General features: G+C 40.6%; 1 protein-coding gene across 3 annotated transcripts in view; it reads right to left on the bottom strand.

Moving 5' to 3' along the window:
* Positions 1 to 293: 293 nt before the first annotated feature.
* The window catches only part of ACSL1 (acyl-CoA synthetase long chain family member 1), a 41491-nt gene continuing 23535 nt past the window's right edge, over positions 294 to 18249 (bottom strand). For all 3 annotated transcript variants that reach the window (XM_053402502.1, XM_053402504.1, XM_053402503.1), the window contains exons 7-21: positions 17690 to 17868; positions 14774 to 14806; positions 14600 to 14651; positions 14133 to 14206; positions 12553 to 12630; positions 11280 to 11414; positions 10918 to 11052; positions 10243 to 10338; positions 9310 to 9382; positions 7713 to 7801; positions 5942 to 6058; positions 3612 to 3755; positions 2961 to 3062; positions 2376 to 2447; positions 294 to 1609 (exon numbers count right to left, since the gene is read on the bottom strand). In XM_053402502.1, the coding sequence (XP_053258477.1) occupies positions 1469 to 1609; positions 2376 to 2447; positions 2961 to 3062; positions 3612 to 3755; positions 5942 to 6058; positions 7713 to 7801; positions 9310 to 9382; positions 10243 to 10338; positions 10918 to 11052; positions 11280 to 11414; positions 12553 to 12630; positions 14133 to 14206; positions 14600 to 14651; positions 14774 to 14806; positions 17690 to 17868 (1520 nt within the window). In that variant the 3' untranslated portion in view covers positions 294 to 1468. The remainder of the gene's footprint in view (positions 1610 to 2375; positions 2448 to 2960; positions 3063 to 3611; positions 3756 to 5941; positions 6059 to 7712; positions 7802 to 9309; positions 9383 to 10242; positions 10339 to 10917; positions 11053 to 11279; positions 11415 to 12552; positions 12631 to 14132; positions 14207 to 14599; positions 14652 to 14773; positions 14807 to 17689; positions 17869 to 18249) is intronic.

Genomic DNA, 18249 nt, shown 5'->3' with positions numbered 1-18249 from the left:
AATAGGTGTACACAGAGTTGTGTGTTTATTGTTTCACCATAATTGCAGAGAACTCCTGCGAGAGAAAGCAAGAGTTGAAAATCCAGCAGAGCAACTTTAAGGATCCTACAATTTCTTTTTCTTTGGCTTCATTTGGAACATGATTAAGTACTTCAAGTAACTCCCCTCACCCCATAAATAAATTAGTAATACTCAGTTTCTTTTAAACTACATTTTACCATGCCACACTTTTCAGACAGTGGTTCCCATTGTTATGAACATTTGATGCAATTTCTTAAAAAGGTTTACTCAAATTAAATGCAGAAATATTTATTTTGGTTTCCTTCATTGGTTTTTTGGAAATTTTGGTTTATAAAATATAGAAATAGCCAACACTAAGCAAACATTCGAACTCCAATGTAACAAGTGACTTAATACTCTATGAGTATTGGCTTGGCTGTGCAATTAGGGTACATATGTATGAAATTATACAACTGAGTAGTGCATTACAGTTACACAATCTTTAGTGCAAACTTCATTGTGCTTGTTTACATATACTTAAACAGGAATTTATGACTTGCTATGTGGAAAAACCCTCAAGCATGGATTATTACAAGGCATCTCAATTTCATTCCCCCCACCCAATGAAATACAGGTGCAGATACATGGTAACTGAAATATCTTTCCCCACTTCATGCCTAATGAAAGAATGTCCCATGTTAAACCACATCCCAGTTTCTGGCTTTTTTGTATACTGGAGATCAGAAAGTGAGAATAGTGTGAAGCAGAAGCCAACTTTGCACAAAGATAATCAAGTTAAAAGTGGCCAAGGTTAAGCCTGCTCTGGCAATCTAGTGGCCAACAATGAATGAGCATGACAGTTAGCCCCAGCACTGGAATTCCATCCACATGCATGCTACAGCATGATGTTGCAATGGCCCAACCATCTCTGGAGCTCATGAAGTCAACATGTATTGCATTGGTAGTTTCATCTAGATTCCTAGGGCATAAGACACACCCAGAAAAGCTTCAAAGGAGTCAACAGGAAACCAAAGTAGCCAAGTTTCTGCCAGCGTCCTAAGGGACCTGCCTTTCTCAATGTGCACTAAAAATCTCCATGGGGCAGAAACCACCAGCTGCACAATATACTAAAGACAATAAAATGTGCTAGCAACACACACACACATCCCTTTACATGCCTTGGAGAGAGTCACATTTTTGGCTGAGGAAGTCTTAAATAACTTACAAATCACATAGATACCATTTACAGTTTTAAGGCGCATTGAAGAAGTTGTATGTCACCATAAAAAATGGTCTGCAACACAAGTGGACAGTAAGGCAGTGTTCCATTTTCTTCAGTTTTCCTATGTCGAGTACCCTTTGCGTACAAGTTAATGATTGCACTGTTTCCTTCCCTATATTTGCTGTAGTCAATTTAGAGATATGAAGGTCAATAGCAAATGCCATTCTCTCCAACAGTTTCCCTCAGTTACATCTGTATATTGGCATAGAGTTCTTCTATCTGGGACTTGAAGTATTTGCGTAGCTCTGGTCTCTTTGCCTTTAATGTTGGTGTTAGCAGGCCATTCTCGACAGAGAACATTTCAGGGTGAAGGGTAATGCCTTTGACCTGGAAAGATAAGACAGGAAGTCAGATTTTGCATACTTCTTTCATTAACTAGTATTAACAACAAAATTGGCATTTTGAAATATATGAGATAATGTTCAGAACAGTTTGTTCTAAGTGATTTATGTTAGGAATACTCAGCAGTACAACTCTGCAAAGTAGGATTTAACAATGAAAACTAAAGGAAAAGTTAGAAAATAAAAAATAAACCAATAAAATATGCCTAGCAGATTATTTTATATTGTTCACAAGCATGCTGGTTGATGAGGCTGAAATTTTTGTAATATTTTGTGGTACCACTGAAGATGATCACTTGGGTTGAAACACATCCAGTTATTATAGCATTTTCTTTGAATTTATTACTATTTGTACATTACAGCATTTGGCTTATTATTGATACACAAACACAGTGCTAGGCATATTCTATTGGTTATATTTTGTCAATTTATATTTTAAACTTTTGATCTTAAAACTGCTTTCATTACTTGTTTGCAGCATTAGGTTTATTTTGTCTTCGTGATAAAATTACATAACTGACACTCAAGAGGGAAAGAGAAAGACACCTCTATTCTATTCCCTATTGCAGTAGAAGTGGGAAGAAATTAAGATGTATTCTCAAAAATCAGCCCCACAGATTCAAGTTTGTTCTAAAAATAGAGCTTTGATTTAATAATGAACCAGTTAAAGTTTCCAGCTGCAAAACTATGCAAATAAAGCAGTTTAATATGAAATCAAAGTATTATAGTTGAAACTTCAAAGAGATACTCACCTGTTCAAAGGACTTCAAGCCAAACTCTTTCCCAACTTTCAACAGGTCTTCCAGAATATATTTTTTAATGTCCTATTGGGATTCAGAATAATAAGAGTTATAGAACAATACTGAGAAAAGTATTTCTGAACTATTTGTGGACCAGCTATCAAAAGTGCACGTTTTATTGTGGATAGTTAACCACCTTTATCCACCCCTCACCTGTATGTGTTCATTGAAGATCTAAAAGGGAGGAGCTAGCTGTACATGCATAGGCTCCCCCATGAGACTGAATGTTTCAGTAATCCAGGACTCTCAGTTGCTTGAGGGAAACATATGAGTAGAGTCACCACATCCTTTAGACCAGAGGTTGCTAAGCTTTTGTGGACTGAGGGCCACATTGACCCCTAGTCAACCCTCTAGGCAATGCTAGCCAGAGCACAAAAGCAGACTGCGATGATGTGTAGACATTGTGATGAAGCTAGCAGGTGTAACCCCCGTTCACCTGCCACGCTGTGGTCTCAGGAGCAGAATGGATGCCTGGATGAAGCTTATGAAAAGGGTGGGAAGAATAGACTTCTCTAAATCACAGATCCAATCCCTTACCTTGCTCCTGCATAGTTCTTCATAGGTGCCTCCCAGTCCTTTTTTCTTGGCCCAGCTACACAAAACATCTGGATCTGGTACTACAATTCCTATTAGGAAAGCCTAAGTAGAAGTAAGGGAGCATGTTAGAAGCTGCCCACTGACAATTCATTTTAGAAGTTTCTCTGAGAACCCCCCACCCCACCCCGCAAAGTACAGTCAGGTAGCAAGCTATGCTATTGTCAATGCTATTGAGGGGTTTGTTGCATCACTGCAGGTAGGAGAAGACACTATGAAGAGATTCGAATGGCCTTTCAATGACAAAACATAATATTTTTATTCCAGCAGGTTTAAATCTTGGTGCTGAGTTATTAGGTTTGGGTCATCATTTTTAGCTCATTATGATGGTCTCAAATTAGGTTGCCCTTCTTAAAGGTCTCATTGCAGGTTTGAAAATGGGATGTAAATATTTAAATAAATCTGCCCTAAAATTCTAAGGACTTCACATTTAAGACTCAACATTTATGGAAGAATGTTTCCTGGCATAGATTAGACATTCATCAAGTCTGGCTTGTATCAGGTAGCCTAAATATACACATTAGTACTACCACAGAAATAAATATCTTTTAAAAAATAGGCTTTTCCCAAATAAGCAATATAAGGTAAACATACCTGCAAACTTTCACCATAGACAAATATCTGGGCAACAGGCTCACTCCTCATATAAACATTCTCTATTTTTTCTGGTGCAATATATTCTCCTTGTGCAAGTTTGAATATATGTTTTTTCCTATCAATTATCTTCAGTGTACCATTCTGTAACACAATAATAATAGTTAGCTTACTCCTAAGAACTGTTCACGTAATGAATTCAGGACCACATTGCTCCATGAACAATAACACAAGTGCTAGCAGAAAACTCAATAGAAGGAATAGTTCACAGTAGCATTTGACCTTGCTCATTATCTCTGAATCATCTGGAACAACTATCTCTCTCTCTCTCTCTCTCTCTCTCTCTCTCTCTCTCTCTCTCTCTCTGATTTATGCCTACATTAGAACAAGCAGTTCTAATGTATCAGTTATGAGCATGTTACAAGCAAGTGTCAAATAAATCAAAGATTCGTTCATTTACATTCATTGCATAATACACTGTCCCAACTTTGTCAATGGTGATGGGATGAATGCCTCAGACTACTTAGAATGCATCCCCAAGTTCTCCTAGTAAAGAGGCCTCAGCTGCTACAGTGGTATATTGTCGCCCTCCTCCATTCGTTGGCTGGGTACTAAATGTTCTGGGCTGCTTAATCATCTGTCTTGGGGAAGAGTCTGAAATGCCTGGCATTCTATGTATTAAGGTTGGTATCCCAGGAGAGATACTATGCAACTTAGCTTTGCAGTTTGAACCCTATCAGGTATACTGTGCAGCTGTGTTCTGGTGGCAGCACACTCTATTACAGCAATTTGCTGCAGTTTATCCACTGTAGCAATCGGGAACTCCTGGAGGTGCAGTTGCTGTGACTGATCCACCTCTTCCTGCCCCTACAGGTCGCAGGTAATCAGAGGGTTGCACTGCTAAATCCCTGGACATATTCATCCATTCCTCATGTTGTTGATATATCGATCCACAGCTGGGCCTTTCTACTAGTTGTCTAACAGTTGCAGATGGCATGTCAACATAAAGAAATGTAGTAATTGTGGTAATATGAATTTTGCATTGTCTTAACTCCACTGAAAGGCCAGCTTCTACATCACAATCCTGATGGTGGTGTTGACTGACCCTTAAGTATAGTAGCTGGAAGAAACGGTCTGTGTAAGTCAGAATGAAACTGGTTCAGTATTTAAAAAGGGACATAGTCTCTAGAATGTACATTGCTGTCTCCAGTGTTGTTTATTCTCAGATTCCTCTTGTCTAATTAGAAGCTTCACATTTCTGGCATCTGTTGCTGTTCCCTTATTATTTGACTATTTCCCTCTTTTCCATCCCTTGTAGGATTAAACCAAGTAGTCACCCCTCCAGTCTGAATGCTGTTTCTGTCATTAACTTGGGTTGTTGTTTTTTGTAATTAACTGCATATTATTCAGTACTTTGGCTTGCCATCTTGATGACACTTGTACAACAGGCAATTTGATCTACACATGCAGACAAGGACATGCTTAAGTTACTTCTAAAGGCTTAGCAGTATGATGCTGCATCAAATCACAGACTTTTTCTGTGAGTGAAGCTTAAGAGAACATTGGGTTGTTTTCCACTAAGTCCTACTTGGAACAGACCCATAAAAATCAATGGATTACATTGTGTTGTTGTTTAGTCATGTCCGACTCTTCGTGACCCCATGGACCAGAGCACGCCAGGCACTCCTGTCTTCCACTGGCTCCCCCAGTTTGGTCAAACTCATGCTGGTAGCTACGAGAACACTGTCCAACCATCTCGTCCTCTGTCATCCCCTTCTCCTTGTGCCCTCCATCTTTCCCAACATCAGGATCTTTTCCAGGGAGTCTTCTCTTCTCATAAGGTGGCCAAAGTACTGGAGTCTCAGCTTCAGGATCTGTCCTTCCAGTGAGCACTCAGGGCTGATTTCCTTAAGAATGGATAGGTTTGATCTTCTTGCAGTCCATTGGACTCTCAAGAGTCTCCTCCAGTACCATAATTCAAAAGCATCAATGGACTACATTAATTGTATCCATTAACTTCAATGGGTCTACTCTGAGTAGGATTAGCAATCCATCGTTCTTACTAACTTGCATTAATTTTTGCATTTTAATTAGTTTCTGATTAAAGGACTGAAGCAGACCTCTGGTACCTTTCTTTCCCATTCTAACCTGAAACACTCTTAAAGGAGGATAAAGTATGTTTGTGAAGTTCAAAAAGAATGCAAAGAGGAAAGAAGATATGTAGGGCAATGGAAAGACTGGACTTCTCTATCTGTGGAATTAAAGCAATGGCAAGCCATCTTGATATTTGTTCTTATGTCTCAAAATGCTCGATTTACAGGTTTACTTACTGGTAACCATTTCCCGATATCTCCGGTGTGTACCCAGCCATCTTTGTCAAGAACTTCTGCAGTCTTTTCGGGTTCCTTCAGATAGCCTAGGAACACATTTGGCCCTTTTATGCAAACCTGAAATAGAATGGAACACACGCTCTGTAAAAAAATCTGCAGGACAGGTTTCTCCTATTAAGTGTTTCAGTGTTAGGATGGAGTGGGAATAAAGCTCATTTACTGTAGCCAGTGCATCTCACTCAAGAGCGATTCTCTCTAATCTCATGCTTTAGTGACATTACCAGAGCATTTGTCTCTGTATGACAAACTGCATTGATCAAGATCACAATCCGAGGTCATTAAACTGAATGAGGTTTTTTAATGGTTTCTTTGGATATACCGTATTTTTCGCACCATTGGACACATTTTTTTACTCTTAAAAGTAAGGGGAAATGTCTGTGCGTCCTATGGAGCGAATGTGTGGTCCCTGGAACCAAATTGCCGGAGTGCAGCACACTCTTGGACTGGTCTTTGGTAGTGGTGGTGGAGCCGCGCTCCCCTGCCGGCAGCCTCGGCTTCCCCCTGCAGCCCCGGGAAGCTTTGGAGCATCGGGAGGGCTGTGCGCCCATCCCCTGCGCTTCTGGGCTGTTGAATGGGGGAGGTGGGGAGAGCCTCGCTCGTCTGCCGGCAGCCTCGGCTTCCCTCTGCAGCCCTGGGAAGCTTTGGAGCAACGGGAAGGCTGTGCGCCCATGCCCCATGCTCCAGGGCTGCTGAACGGGGTTGGGGGGGGTGCTGCTCTGCCAGCAGCCTGCCCTTCCCCTCAAGGTTTGGAGCAGTGGGCAGGCTGTGCGCCCATGCCTCACGCTCCTAGGCTGCTGAATGGGGGTGGGGGTGCTGCTCTGCCAACAGCCTGCCCTTCCCCTCAAGGTTTGGAGCAGCGGGCAGGCTGTTCACTGAGAGAGGGGAGGAAGAGGACGGAGAGGAGGGGGACCAAGAAGCTGGGTGAAGGGAGATAGGTTGCCGTGAGTGGAGAGTCATGGTAGAGAGCAAAGGAGAGGGAGCAGTGAAGGAGAGAAATTGTAGACGTCACCTGAGGAGTTTGGGTGAAAGGGATGGAGAGGAGGAGGCTGGAAAAGGGGACTGTCCTGCTTTGGGGGGGGGGGAGAAAAAAGTGGGGAAAAGGAAAGCCTCCCAAGCCTGCCGCTGAGAAGCTCTGCTTGGCTGTTTCTTGACTGTAATTCAAGTAAAGGGAATGTTTGCGAGCAGCTGGCAGGCTGTTCGCTGAGAGAGGGGAGGAAGAGGATTGAGAGGAAAAATGTGGCATTAGCAATGCTTTGGATGGATACGAAGATGGTATTTTACATGAAGATAGCGAAGAAAGTGATGTCAGTGACTGTGAGCAACTGAGCTTCATAAATTCTGACTTTAGCAGTGATGAGTTCTTGGGGTTCATAGAAGACTAGAAGAGTACTCAAACCTTAAAGTCTCTCTTCATTTGTTAATGACAGTGATGATGGTTCTTAATGCCATTGTTGACTGCTGTTCACTTTACATGGCTGTAATGTGATTCTGATATACCGGTTGTTTATTAAATACAGTAGTTTATACAACATTTGATTCAGAATATTTTTTCCTTGTTTTCCTCCTCTAAAAACTAGATGCGCCCTATGGTCGGGTGCGTCCAATGGAGCGAAAAATACAGTAGATTGTATTTATTTTTAAACAATGGGTACAATTTGAGACGGAGGACTCCTGGCATAGGTCCATTGCTTGGATTTAGAGTGCTACTTACCTCACCCTCTCCTTTGGCAGCAAAATAATTCATTTCTTCAACGTCAACAAGCTTTACAATGTTGCAAGGCATTGGGGCACCAACGTGACCTATTTGTTGGATAAATAACGTCTTTAAGCATGTGGCAATAGTACTCACTTTATAACTGTAGCTCTATATAAGCAGAAGTGGCGTCATTCAGACTGCAGTTTTATTGTTTTCTCATGGTCCCAAGCCTGAGTTTTGAATGTTTCAAAGGGTACTTTGACCTCAGCTTTTTAAAGTTGTATTAAGGCTCCCAGCCATGACACTGATCAAAACAAACTCTTCTAGAGTCAACTCATACATACCAAATTTGCTCATGGTCATTGACTATAGAGAGAGATCCATGTGACCTAAATGTTACACTGGAAACTGCAGTGTATGGTATTGCTTCAGTGATGGCATTGCTGTATCTGTATGTAATGCCCAGTGCTTTTTTACCACAATGCCTTATTGCGTTACACAGGGCTTTCCATGTATGCATTTGCATCCAAGGCTTACTTTCATTAAAGTAGCTAGATCTGTGATTAGCTACTGTGTTCGTCTGGTCTTATCAAAATAACCAGTGGGAACCCGACTTGAGTTCAAGTGCAGCCAGGCAAGCTGGTACTTAGTGCGCAAATTTTATTTTTATTTTGTTTATTAAATTAGCATACTGCACTTCATCCGTAGATCTCAGAGTGGTTAACAACATAAATATATAAGATTTAAAAAACACAAAATACATTGGAAAACAAGGACAAAAACAACAAATAAATAAAACCCCTCCCCTTCCCACAAACATTTAAAAAGGAATAGGATGTTAATCAGCCAAAGGTCTGGGGCCTAAAAGTGTATCATGAAGGCACCAGCCAAACCTCCTTGGGGAGAGCATTCCACTAACAGGGAGTCACTGCAGAAAAGGCCTTTTCTCACATTGCTATCCTCAGGACCTCTCAAGGAGGCGGCATACAAAGAAGGACCTCAGAGGATGATCTCAGGGTCTGGGTAGGTCAGGCTTCCTCAGCCTTGGCCTTCCAGATGTTTTGAGACTACAATTCCCATCAGTCCTGCTAGCTAGGGATCATGGGAGTTGTAGGCCAAAAACATCTGGAGGGCCAAGGTTGAGGAAGCCTGGGTTAGGTTCATATGGAGAGATGTGGTCCTTGAGGTATTGTGGTCCTGAGCCATTTAAGGCTTTATAGATCAAAAACAATACTTTGAACTGGGTCTGGAAACTAATTGGCAGCCAATGTAGTCAAGCAAGGAGCGGTGTAATATGAAGATGGCTGGTTCTGCTATCATGAACTTCCACAGCCGATCTCCACCAGATATATGGAATATACTATCAATTCCAGTCTAATATGGAAATTAAATGCAAATTGAAAAGCTCCACCCTCTGTCGGAATGCACAGAGCAGAACAGCAAGACTCCCTTTATTTCCAGAACACCAGGTATGTGGACCACTACTGGAAGCAAGACAATTTTCCTTTCCTTGCACTAACAATCCATAAACTTCTTTGGAAGGCTCACTTCATGCTTGAGTTACCATGCCATCTTTTTAACAACGTTTCAAGAAAGAACACAGAAGCCCTACCAGCAGTCCAGTCACCAGGTACTGTTAGGGAACATCCAGCTGTGCATTCTGTCTGTCCATAGCCTTCATAAAACTGTTAAACAGAGTATACAAATTAGCCATTGGAGCTTTTATAGCCCCTCTCCTATTCTGTTGTTTCTTTAACACCAAAAAAACAACACCAGAACTATAGGCAATATGCAGGCTAAGCTTTTACAAAAACCCTGTACGAATGTAGGATTCATTTTTGCTAAGCCATCCATGGTCTCTCTACCCTCCTGCACTACCAATATTTTCAGTAAGAATTCCAACATATACAATCATTCCTACAGAACTGTCTTTAGTGAGTAATCACAAGTCTCATAGCTTTTGTTAGAACATTTGAACAAAATCCAATCTGCTTTCAATTTGGAGCGTTTTCTGAAATACATTCTTGCAGTTTTAATAATAAACATTAGCATCCAGCCCCTGGCCTAACATTATACCTAAAGGCCAAACACACTGAATTGTGGAAGCACATCTCTCTCTTTTAAGTGTGCATTGGGAATGGGAGATTTCCACTCATGGGCATAATGCCTTCAGAAGGACAGGCATGTAAGTCTGTTGCAGCAAAATCAATAAGTGGCCTTGTGTCACCTTACGACAGACCAATTTATTATGGCATAAGTTTTCGTGGACCACTGTCCATTTCATGGAAATACCGTGCTATCAAAAAGAGAGCTAGTTTTTGGTAGTGGGGCATCTAATGACATGTTACTAGAAGTGATCCCACCCCCCAAATACATCCTTAGAGTGAGACAACCTGCACATTAGCTTCTCTCCTACTCAGATTCTACTCTTTTTGGTTATACTTTAACACTATGAGGAAAGTATGGCATTTATATTCTTGACATAAAAAAAAAATGCTTTAAGGAAACTTTACGAAATAACAAGTAGAGCACAGTCCAAACTCACCTGACAACCAAGAGCTGCTCGTAGGAAGGTCAGTACATTGGCAGAAACAGGAGCTGCTCCTGTTATCATTAGCCTGACTTTTCCTCCCAGATTTGCCTGAAAAGGGGGGGGGGAGAAGTGTCCACAATTATTTTCATAACAGTAGCATCCAACAGTAGCATCCAGGAAAAAGCTATGGTGGTGGCACTTGGATATACATCTCAATGTGACTCAAATGTGCAAATCCCATTGATTGTTTCTATGTACATGTGAGTTAAGTGAATAAAGAGATTATTCCTTAGAACAGTATTCACTGTACCACTGGCTGCCTTGTTAATTCACCATTTGGAATTGTTCCATGGCACAGCAATGAAGATCAGTGGCCATTCTAAAACCAAGCATGTACAGTAGAAGGCAATTTTCATTTATTTAATTCATTTATTAAAAGTATATCCTGCCCTTCCTTCCAAAGGAGCTGAGGGCAGGATGACTGCATAATAAATTAATGTGTAAGTGGGCCCCATTTGGCAATTCTATGCCAGGAAAAGAGGAAGGCTCTTTATTGGGATTGTTTGAAGCCATCCCCTCTTGAAAGTGGATGTTTCTGCCATGCAGGGTGTACTTGTAACCCAATTGCTTCTGCCCCCTCCAGTGAGCACACTATTTTCATTTTTAAAAATGCAGGGGTATAGTTACCTGTATTTTACGGAAAATCATTTTATCCCACAGGCTGTTATTTCTAATTATGCCACTTCTAAGTTCCGCTTCTTTCCTCTTGGAAGCAAAATCCAATATCCACCGCTTAAATGAAGTATTTGCTTGGCCAAAGATCTGAGAAGAGAGACCATTTTTTATTATGTTTGCAGCAAAAAATTGCACGGGTCATTTACTGGCTTATTGATACCGGTTCACTGAGCAAATCCTAGAGGCAACTTTGCTTGCGATGTCCGTCCTGATGGCTACGGGCAGGTTCACTAAGCTGCAAAGTGTGCTCTTCTGAACTTGTAAGGGGAGTGAGAAGGAAAGCACGGACTGGATTCTATTGCTTGTGGACTTACTTTATCAAACATTCTGTTCAGCAGTCTTGGCACAACTGGAAACACTGTAGGCTGCAAAGTTTTTAAGTCATCCATAAGTAGCCTGATGTCTCCCTGGAAAAATCCTATCCGAGCTCCATGACAGAGAATCACGCACTGTTGAATGAGACCATATAGATTATTAAAACCAAACCCACCTGGCTGGACAAGTAGATTTGCCCAAGTTAAAAATTAGGGACATTCTGCATATTTTCTAAGTGTAGTTTAAAGCATTCTTTACACTCTTTTGGCATATCACAAGTTTAACTGCTTAGCCATAGCTAGACTCTGACCAAATATCTTTACCAAGAAAAACAGTGCTGTCTAAGAAACTTATTTCTATCATTTTTGCCTCACACACCCAACTAAAACAAAAGTTACGGTCCTCAATATGTTCCGCACCCCAATGCCAACGAGCATGCAAATGTTTGACTAGTCTGGTTCGTACTGTGTTTCCTGCCTCACAATCTAGCACCAAGATTGGTAAATCTCATCCTTAACTCAGTCAGCAAGTTCACTGAATTTCTTGCTGGGTAAATGCTGTAGGAATTACACATCTTGCTTGGTGAATTAGCCTGGAGACATATGGCTAAAGAGATCAGCAAGCACACCAACGTTTTTTCACTGGTCTACAGTAGAGCTGTATGTTTCAACTTTTGGAATGCACTGAAGGCATTCAGAAAGCATTAGAGACAGAGGATGAGACAATCTCACTTAAAATACACAGAACAGTGTGGTGCTTCTCAACCCTCCCCCCCGAGGGTTGTGGCTATCAATCTCTGCAATGTAGCCTGTCTCATAATGGCGCATCCTGATTAAAAGCTGTGTCACAGGAGAGCCTTTTATTTTCTTTCCAGATATTTCAAAAAAGAAAGGCTTTAGTTGATATTTTTATTTCCACACAGTTTATTTTCCCATCTCACTTGCTATAGGTTGTATTGACGGTTCTTCTAGGAGGGGGGTTGTTAGGCAGTATCGTAATAAAAAAAGAAAAAGTTTTATCCCCCCCCCTTTCTGTTCCGTTTCAACATACCGGCTTAGATGCTCTTCTTACTTGTTGACAGGCTTACTTACTTGTTGACAGGCTGACAAAAAAATTGCTTCCCCACAAAGAAAGAGTCTTACCTGCATAATTCTTTCAAATGCATGCGCAAGAGGCAAATAGGAAATGTGTGTGTCTCTGGCACTCATTATATAGCCACTCTGCAAAAAGAGGACACTACTCAGTTGTTACATAGAAAATACAGGTTCCTACCTCCACAACTCTCTCAAACATGTGGGCCAGAGGCAAGAAGGATATTAAAATATCTTCTGTAGAAGGAAAAACTGCTTTCTGTCAGTGGAAGCACCATAAGAAGGAAAGAAAGAGAAAAATGTAAGAGTTAAATTTGTTTAGTGCAAGAATAGATACCCGAACACATATTTATCCCAAAGTCCATCTTTTTAATGGTTAACCTTGAATTTTTAAAAAGAGTTGAAACAAAGTTTGGTCTTTTGATTACAGTATTTTTTAAAAGTTGCTGATGTTGAGAAGTTCCAAGTCACCAACTTATTCCCGCCTGTTATTCCATGTCAGTTCCAAGTCACCAACTTATTCCCGCCTGTTATTCTATGTCAGTTAAAACAGAACCAGTACACATGTCCACCAAAGCAACTGGAAAGAATGCAAGCTACAAATTAAACAAAAACCCAAGTTAGCTGATCAAGTTAATCTGGAGACTATTTTTTATACCACATTGCCCTATCAGCTGCAAAATGGGGTTTGAAAGTTGTGTCAATCATTTCCAGTGTGGCTTTCACAGCTAACAGGGTTCTCGCGTCTAAACCTGGGTTATTGATAACAAACATATTAGAAAAGTTTTTTCTTGCCTCAAGTTCACAAGAAAAACTGGATAAGTGAGATGTTCTATCATATGAAAAGCTAGATAGGAACATCAGATATAAAGGGCTGAGTGCGTCATCCAATCATCCCTCGATTGGATCCTCCTTCTTAAACCGACTGATCTACTTGTTATTTTTTTTAAAATCCAGATATCTTTGATACTGTGCTTTATGTGAGAGCTCTTCGAATCAGGCAAGTAGAGAAGCAATAATACAAGTAGCTATAGAGTTAACACTAGGTTACGTTAGCTAGAATTAAAATATGTGGGAAAAACTGGTGGAACATTTGTTATAGAGATAAGCTTCATGTCAGATAGCATCTGGCCCAAATACCATCTCAACCATCAAATGTCAGTGGCCTTAGGAAAGCCACTCAGAGCACTATTCATGTGGGAGCACCGGCCCACTTTATATTATCGCAGTAATTCTTACAACACTGTTCTGAGCACTACAGCACTTAGTGCCATAAGGCAATCTGAAGTATTAAGAAATTTAGTAGACACACCTATGTTCTGGTTCCCCTTACAATTAATTTCAGTGAACCTTCAAGACAGGGTGCATTCTAAACCCAACTATAATTAAGATTAATTCACAAAGCAGCCTTTCCCATCTACTACCCTCCAGGTGTTGTTTGACTACAACTCCCATAATCCCTGCCAACCAGCCATGCATGTTGCAAGTAGGAATCGAAAACATCTGGAAAGTGCCAGGCTGGGGGAGACTGCCACAGTGTCCAAGTATTAAATAATCATTGGGCAGCTTTGTGTTGTTGTTGTTGTTTTAAAAAAGAATGCTAACAAAGTTTTAATTGTGCAATGCAGTTGTCTATCTCCAACAGTTTGGTTATATAATGTTTCAGAAGTTCAAGGGATAGTACATTGTGGAAGGTTTAGCTGCTTCCATTCCAAGTGAGGTACACGCTAAGCTTTTAAAAACTCTACCATCACACTTTACCTCTGTAGCTTTCACAAATGCCGACATATTGCTCACTATATTTTGGTGAGTAATCATTGCTCCCTTGGGGTTTCCTAGAGGAAAAAAGGTGTTAATATATGTAATAGTGAATACATCCAGTTTCTAACTAAGCTGCTGAAAACGCTTGTATACATATGCAAGAGCTTAAGAATGATAGGTTATACAATGAATACACATAATCCATCTTGCTTCCTTAAATGTCCTACCAAATGTGAAGAGAAATCCAGGATATGGGCAAGGCTGGATAATTTCCCCTACCTCCAAAACCTTTGTCTTTCTCAGCAGCCTAGACATACAACTGAAGTTTCTGTGACCCATCAAAAACTAGGGCTCATAGCAGTTTAGTATAGAATCTGCTTTTATAGCACTAAAGTATCTCAAAATTCTAATCTCACTTCCCCAACCAAAGAATGTTGTCTCCCCATTACAGTACTTCTAAGGTGTACCTGTAGTTCCACTGGTGAAACAGATTATGGCTAGATCTTCTGGTTTTGGAAGCTAAGAAGAAGAGTAAGAAATTAGACTATCAGTCTGTCTTTAACAACTGATCACACACACAGTTTGAAAGGTTAAAAAAAATGTAAGCTAGATTTTTATATTAGAATCTGCATGATACTTACTACAGCTTTGTGTTTGTGGACTCTTCCCAGTGCCTTTACGGAAGACAAGAAGGAGAGAGAGAAAGAGATGGCAAGTTAGGAAGCTAATGATGGTTGGGATTTCCATAGCTCTTACTTTAAGCTCTCTCAGGAGCAGCAGTGAAAACTACTTTTCATTCATAGGTTTCTAACCAAGGCTCAACTATTTGGAAGGGAAAGCACAATTATTCACCTAGCACTTAAAACAATGACAGCTTTCCTCATTTACAGGATATACACTTGGACAGGTTTTAAACTCAATTAAGTTTCGGAAAGCTGGCAAGGCTTATGCTCTGTACTCATCAAATGCCTGCAGGTTCTGACCTTTCCCCTCCCTCAGTGAACTAGAATTGGAGCACCTCCAGTGGGAGCTGTTTGATTGCGTGCAGTTGATTCAGGACAGATCTGAACTGGCACAACATACAACTAGTAGTAAATTCCACCTTGGTATATGCATGAGGTAACTTAGAAACACTGCTTGTTGTGGTTTTCAAATTTGTCACTTAAAACTAAATAAATAAAGGAAAGCTCCTTCCGTGAATGAAGAAAGGCTCATGCTGGTAATCAAGCATTTGGAAATCCACACCCTAAACTTCACCTCAGGGCACAAGCCAGAAATTATTAAACTGGTTTAATATTAAGTTTAACAGTGCTGCCTCTGGCCTCTTTAGTTTTCTGAACGTTGCCATTTGGCTGGGGAGCAGAAACGAAACAGATGCATGTGGTATGGCTATGATGAGTGAATTTCTACCAGTAATGAAACAAATAAACCTGGTGATAGTCTGGAGGCAAGAGCTAGGACTCAGCTATACAGCTGCAAATAAAACGTTTTAAGTGTGTTTTAAGTGCAATACACAATGTGACACTAGATGGCGATCGTTATGGAATTCAGTGTATTTTAAAAAACGCTTTTAAAAAAGCATTTTCAGAACTGTTTTTATATGTGTGTAGATTCCACCCTAGTCTGAACAGGTTCCCGTGAAGAATAAACAAGTAGATTAAAAACAAAGCCATCTTTCCCCCAGGAAAACGCTTCAGTGATATTACTTTAGCAGCGTTGAACTCCAAATTATTTATTTAACAAAATCTATAGACAATTTAATAACAACAGCTACAACAACAATAACAAACACTAAGCCAGCTAAATATTTTATGCATCAAAAACTACAGATCAACAGAAATTGAAAACAAGTGTACCTAATGCAATTATGTATTTGAAAAGGCATAAAGAAACAGAAGTTTTGAGAAGGCACTTAAAACAATACAGTAGACACCTTGCCTGATGTTACCAGGCAGGAAGTTTTGCAGCATGGGTACTGCCACAATAAAAGGCGGACTTCCTCATAAATGTGAAATGAACATTATATGGCTTCTGCAAAAATGCAAGTTCCACATATCAAATTGATCAAGTGGGGACATATGGGGCAAGTTGACCCTTTGAATAATCTCATTCCAGGCTATTGAGGATTTTATTTACTAACACCTTGAATTTGCACACATCTTTGAGCACAGGTGTAATATATTGACAAGATTTCATTCTTGTCAGCAGCTGTGCTGCAACGTTCTGCATTAACGGAAGTTTCTGGATCAACTACAAGGGAAGCCCCACATGGAGTTTGCTGCAGTAATCCAGTCTTGAAGTTACCAATGCCTAGTTTAACGGTAGCCAAGGTATCCCAGTCCAGAATAACTGTGGTCAAGGCCCCTAGTGACAAAGTGGGATTCAGAAGCATCCCAAGACTGTGTATCTGTTCTTTCAGAGGGAGTTCAACCCGGTCTTTGGACATGTTGTTGGCAAATTCAGGAATTCTTCTGCAAGTGCAAGCACTTTTTAAACACTTTGGTAACCAAAACATTGGCAATAGGATTCTGAATATGTAGGGTAAAGTCCAGGCAGAAATGGACATCCCTGAGCCTCAGCACAAAATAATATTGCAGATGCTTCAGTAGAAAGCCAGTCACCTAAAGGAGGATTTTGCCCTTGTAAAACAAGAACTCAGGTACATTAAGGATGCGGAATGTTGGGAGATTCAGGACACACAAAAGAAAGTACTTCACACAGCAAATAGTTAAACTCTGCTGTTTGCCTGCATAGGAGGCCATGATGTCCCAACCTGGATGGCTTTACATAAATTCATGGTGGATAAGGCCATCAATGGTTGCTAGCCATGATGGCTACGTTCTACCACTACTGTCAGAACCGTATACTTTTGAATACCAGTTCCTGGGCATCACAGGTGGGGCAAGTGCTGTTGTGCTCAAATTCTGCTTGCAGGACTCCCACAGGCATCCGTCTGGCTATTGTGAGAACAGAAAAACTTGTCTATATGGGCCTTTGCGCTGATCCAGTGAGGTTCGTCTTGTGATAGTCTCAATTGACTTGCCTAATCCTAACTGGGAGCACATAGGCATCAGCGCTAGACACTCGGAAGCTGGATCTTTTTCATGCCATCCAATTAAATGTTCAGGCTCCTCAAAAGTCAGACTTGAAAGCTTACTGGAGAACTACATTACAGAAGCACAAAGTACATTTGGAGTATGGATTTGCGCACAAGACCTCTGATCTTTGTTGCAGTGACACTTTATAAATCAGGACTACAGGTTCTCGTTAACATTTTTCAAGTGTGATTCCCCCCCCCCAATTGACACAACCTTTGAACCAGTTATACTAGGTTGTGTATCTTTAATCTTAGCAAATGTTTAGTGCCATGTTGTGAAATACTAATTTGTAAACTGGCCAGGAAATCCAAGCTTTTACACAACGCAAGTCCAACCTTTATTCTTTACCCTGTTGGTCAAAGATCAGCATTTTGTAACTTGCTAAACTTTGCTTCTTTCTTCCCTTGATTTTGATGTATCATCAAAACTTGTGGCTGTCCCATAAACTACTTTGCTCACCTCAAATTCTTTCATGCTGATTACATCCACTCCACATTTCTTTCCACGAGTGGCAAGATCACTCTCAAAGGGATCCATAATCACAATTGTCTTGAGGACAGATATTTCTCCTTTCTCGATGTTATCCAGCAGAAGCTTCGCCTTTTCAGGCTTATCACAAAAAACCAATGCTAAGTCAGCTAAAATTGGGAAGAAAAGGGGCAAAGTTAATAAAATTTGAATAATTATAATCAGCTTACCCTCACCCTGTCTAGTCTACTTCTGCACAAAAGACTATGTCACCAAGGTTGGGAGTAAATTGCATATTGTACACTTAAGTTTGGCGCTTTCATTTTGCTACAGGGATCTCATTGTATGTAGGCCATTCCAAGAACGCTCTTCAGGCTGCTCCTTCTCCAAAGCCATTATACCCCCAAACAGACTGTCTGAATCGATGGATTCACTTCCTATAGTCAGCAAGTCCCTGTGTCTACTCAGCTATTAAAGGCTACTTCATCTTACCTACTGCAATTCTGTTGCTGTAGCAGCTTTCAAAAACAATTCTGCAAAGAACTCTACAG

This window comes from Podarcis raffonei, chromosome 9 (assembly GCF_027172205.1).
Source record: "Podarcis raffonei isolate rPodRaf1 chromosome 9, rPodRaf1.pri, whole genome shotgun sequence".
Classification (NCBI taxonomy): Eukaryota; Metazoa; Chordata; class Lepidosauria; order Squamata; family Lacertidae; genus Podarcis; species Podarcis raffonei.
Note: the sequence above shows the minus strand (reverse complement) of the source record. Positions and strands in the feature narration are given on the sequence as shown.